The sequence below is a fragment of the Limulus polyphemus genome, unplaced genomic scaffold (genome assembly GCF_000517525.1).
Source record: "Limulus polyphemus unplaced genomic scaffold, Limulus_polyphemus-2.1.2 Scaffold284, whole genome shotgun sequence".
NCBI lineage: Eukaryota > Metazoa > Arthropoda > Merostomata > Xiphosura > Limulidae > Limulus > Limulus polyphemus.
This window is the reverse complement of record NW_013665894.1, coordinates 532,760-537,639: the sequence shown is the minus strand read 5'-3', so window position 1 is coordinate 537,639 and position 4,880 is coordinate 532,760. Positions and strand designations below refer to the sequence as shown.

General features: G+C 35.8%; 1 protein-coding gene across 1 annotated transcript in view; it reads right to left on the bottom strand.

Annotated features, from left to right (window-relative positions):
• LOC106457036 (cGMP-inhibited 3',5'-cyclic phosphodiesterase A-like) overlaps positions 1-4,880 on the bottom strand; it is a 307,645-nt gene that overhangs the window by 75,816 nt on the left and 226,949 nt on the right. The window contains exon 5 of the mRNA XM_022382847.1: positions 4,222-4,833. Within this exon, the coding sequence (XP_022238555.1) occupies positions 4,222-4,833 (612 nt within the window). The remainder of the gene's footprint in view (positions 1-4,221; positions 4,834-4,880) is intronic.

Here is a 4,880-nt window from a genome sequence, read left to right as displayed (position 1 = left end):
AGGATTTGAAGCCAATGATTGATTTTTTAAAAGCAAGTGTTTTGCACCCTGCTTGGGAGAAGGTGTCTAGTCTAAGCCTTGTGACAAAGAACTGATAGGTGATTTATAATTTCCGAGTCAGAGATATCCCTTATATATATTTGGCATTGAAAAACAAAGAAATATGGAATATGGGTCAATTCTGGGTGCCAGGATCATCAATAAAGAGACTTGCAACAAGTCACATCTCCGCCGTGGTACGTAAAGTGCGGCGTCTTGTAACATGTGAGAATCCAATCAAGAACATAAAAGTCAATGGCAAACGCCGTTCATGTATCCCTGGCAAAGTACGCAACATAATTAAGAAGGATCTTCCTTCGGAAGCAAGGTCAACGAGGTATGGGTTGCCTAAGATACAACTTCCAGTCATACTTCCCCTGAATAATGAACAAGTATTCATAATATTCCACACGGTTAAGTCTCATGACGCAGTGCCATTGGATTAATGTGCGATCGGACTATTAAAACGTCTTAGATTATGGAAAGAAGAGTGTGCTTTGAACATGAAAGAATTGTGACAGAGCCTTTTAGAACTGAAACGATATTGAAGAGCAATTTCAAGTGACACACATGGTTATCAGATGAAGCGTGATATGGAATGTAATGACGAGATGAGGTTCCTAAGTCATTTTAATATAACTTACTCAATTTCTGTACATATATATAAGTTAGCGGAAAGTGCCAGTTTATGGTTACTTCTTTTATTTCAGTTAAGACTGGATGATAAGTGCAATAATTTGTGTGTTTTTGGTGCACCTATTGTTACTGATACTTGTTAACTACACTTTTACTAACTAAATAATCTACATCTATTTCTATATCGTGCGCTAGATCTTATGTCTAGGAATGACTATGTGGAAAATTAGTTTTAAGATAAGAAGCTGCTGGAGCTGAAGGAGAAAACTATTATTCATACAAAGGTTCAATAAAAGTATGAAACAAACAGTAGAACATTATTTCTTTTTGTCCCTTATTTCTGGAAATACAAGCTATGTCCAATGAGTAGTAACAAAATTTCATAAAACGAATTCTTAATATTCCCAATCCAAAGTAATGGTGTTAAAGAGCATACGTATTTAATTAAGTCTGTTAGGTAGTGATTTTACACCAAAAAAATAAAAGTTAGGTCAGAACTTTAGATCCAACGTTTAAGAAGTTCTACGCAGCAAGTCCAAATAGAACGCTAAAGCACATTTGTATTTGGTTGATTCTGTTTCTAGAATAGAACGGTATAGCACATTTGTATATGGTTGATTCTGTTTCTAGAATTGAACGGTATAGCACATTTGTATATGGTTGATTCTGTTTCTAGAATAGAACGGTATAGCACATTTGTATATGGTTGATTCTGTTTCTAGTATAGAACGCTAAAGCACATTTGTGTATGGTTGATTCTGTTTCTAAAATAGAACGGTATAACACATTTGTATTTGGTTGATTCTGTTTCTAGAATAGAACGGTATAACACAGTTCCTTGGTTTCACCTATTTCCAGATTTGACGCTAACCTTGAAGGCACATTCTGGATTGAGCTTTGTTTTCACTTTCTGTTGCTTTCACGAACCCTGATTTGAGCCTGATTTCCTAGAAACAGAATCAACCATATACAAATGTGCTATACCGTTCTATTCTAGAAACAGAGTCAACCATATACAAATGTGCTATACCGTTCTATTCTAGAAACAGAATCAACCATATACAAATGTGTTATACCGATCTATACTAGAAATCAGAATCAATCAAAGAACTACTGTTATATTCTGGAACAACAAAAACTGTGCAATGTGGTTAATTCGAGAAACAGAATCAACCAACGAAAGTTGCACTACATTTGTATTCCAGAACAACGAAAACTGTGCTACTGTTTTATTCTATAACAACCAAAACTGTGCTGCTGGTATATTATAGCAAAACAATCAAATCATCAAAAAATGTAGGTGTTTTATTCTAAAATAATGAAAGCAATGCTACTGGTTTATTCTGGAACAAAGAAAACTGATTGTTTCATTCTAAAAAATCAACAAAAGCTCTCGTAACGCGCGAAAGGCCTCGTCGGTACTGGATATGACAGATATATGTTATGATTTATTTTTTTAACATCACTCCTAAGTTCTTAGAATTAGCTCTGGAAACAGTATAAACCTAGGAAAACTATGATAACGTTTATTCTGGGAGCAGAATATACTGACAAAAATTATTATAACCTTTACTTTGGAAATAGACTAAACCGACGAAACTAATGTATTTTTCATTTAAATTTTTACAGTTTGTGAAGAAAATACATTTCATTGTGGCATTTTTGATAATAGATCATCGTATAACTAACTAACCATAGGTTGTTTAAGGTCTAATATTTTCTTAGTTCTATATTGTTTAGCGGCTTGTCAAATAATCATATTGCTCAATTTTTACCATCAGTTCATACGTATCGTAAGACGTGTCTATCCTAGAAAAATACTTGTGAACTGCATAGAAGCTTTTATTCATTTGTAGTTAAGCACAAAGCTACACAATGGGCTATCTGTTTTGTGCCCCCTTCTAGGGATGTCAAAACCCAGTTTCTAGCGTCATAAATCCCCAGACTTACAGCTGTGCAACTGTGGTATGGGAAATAAAAGCACAAGATAAAAACACCAACCTGAAAAATATGAAATATCATTGAATTTTTAAATAACATCTACGGAATTCTAAACGACCTTAATCACTTTTTGGATAGAAGAAGGGAATGTGTTTCCAATTATTCGCACCTTCAACTCTTAAAAGAATACCAATTTATGCATAAACGGAGGTGCTGCTCATTGTATAACACGAGAACTCTTGTGAAACAATTTAATGGCCAGTTGGTTAGGATGCTCGACTCACAATATGAGGGTCGCGGGTTCGAATCCCCGTCCCACCAAACAGGCTCGCCCTTTCAGCCGTGCAGGCGTTATAATGTGGCGATCAATCCCACTATTCGTTGGTAAAAGAGTTGGCGGTGAGTGGTGATGACTAGTTGCCTTCAGTCAAGCCTTTAACTGCTAAATTAGGGACGACTAGCGCAGATAGCTCTCGTGTAGCTTTGTCGCGAAATTCAAATCAAATCAAACCAAAACAAACACTTTAATAGACTAGGGTAAATAGCATTTTTGTGTTTTTGCTTTTGGGTAGGCAGCATGTCTTCATAAAGGATTATACGTTTGTTTAGACATTTACGAAAACAAATGAAGAAGGAGTTTAATTAATGTCACATCCTTTAAAACAACCTTAATGGTCTACGAATGGTCTACAATGACTTTCAAGGATATTTTACGATATCGTTGAAAATGTCCAGTTTACAATATCTTTTAAAATACATTTTGTGCCGGAATATATAAAAATCTTTTGAAATGCGCAATGTTCATAATTCAAAACAATTCAGAACAAGTTAAGTCTAACAACCTTTCAAAGTTCAAAACGACCGTGATTTAGTTGTAGTGGCTAGAGTTAATGATTTATACAAAATATTGTCCCAACAAAAATAAGAAACTAATAGGAGGAGTTCAGTGACGAAACTGAAAAAAACTTTCCCATTGTAAATGGTTAAATAACACATCATGAATGTTTAAATTACAACAGGTTAAATAACACATTATGAATGTCAAATTACTATTGAATAATTAGAAACTGAGGGGTAAATTAGCTTAAAGGCAGCCATAGATCAATCACCACTTCCCACGCCACACACAGGGTAAAGACACAAATTTACAGTAGATACACAATTGTATCACCTGTGAACACATTTGTTTTGTAAAGTTTTGTACACATTTCATAATTTCCAACACGCTATCACTTGATGATAATAGATTCTTAAAATAAATAGTGAGAAAATCAAGAAATAGGCTAAACATTTTAAAGAGATCTATATATGTGATTTTCTTTTTCATAACGATGATTACTTTTCTAAACACTTATTACATGTTTTTGTAGTTGACAAAGTGTCTACATTGTTCAGGAAATATACATTAATAGACTGTTAAAGATATGATGATAAAGCACTATTAGTAAGAAAGCAACAGGTCAAAATTTTCAATAATTAGTTCTAGATAGCAAACGTTTGTAAGCCTAAATTGCAATGAATGGAAATTTTGAAATTATTTCAACATTTTTTTTAAAGGCTTGGCCAATGACAATAGTTGAATGAATGGTTAAACTCCATTCTTACCTCTCTTCCTTTAGCTGCAACGACTGGAGGCACATCATCATGCACAACCACTAATCCAGGGGATCGACTTGTTTCTTTTGTATCAACGACTCGCGTTCGTGCGCCACACAAGCTGCACCGGTAGCTGTCGTTGGGTGTGGATATTTGGACACCCAAGGACCTAGGCATGCGATTCCGAACATGTGTTGATCCAACGCTACCAGTGGAATCTTCTGGAACACTTCCAGCATCATTGTTATCACTACCACTAGGAGAATCGTTACTACTTTCGTAATCGGATGTTATATTCACTCGGCGAATACAGGGTAAAGGTGGTAAAGGCTTACTTGGCTCTTCGTCACGTGATTCGTCTTCAGTGTTTTCAGCATCACCATCTTGGTCATCATGGCGATCTAAATCAGCAGCTGTACTTTGGGTGATGTTTGCTCTCTCATGTACAGCATGAAGGGCTGCAATGTCAGCTGCAGACAATGGGTGGAGAGTACACACTGTCTTCCGCTCCCTTCGAACTTGTCTTCCTAGGCATGCAGCAGCAGAAGCTGGAATCGACGTGGTGGAATACGAACGAGCTTGCTTGGAAAAGGTGGCGCTGCTGCTGCACGTAAAGATCGGCTAGGACTAAATGAAATAATATAAATACCAAAATATGGTGGTTTGAC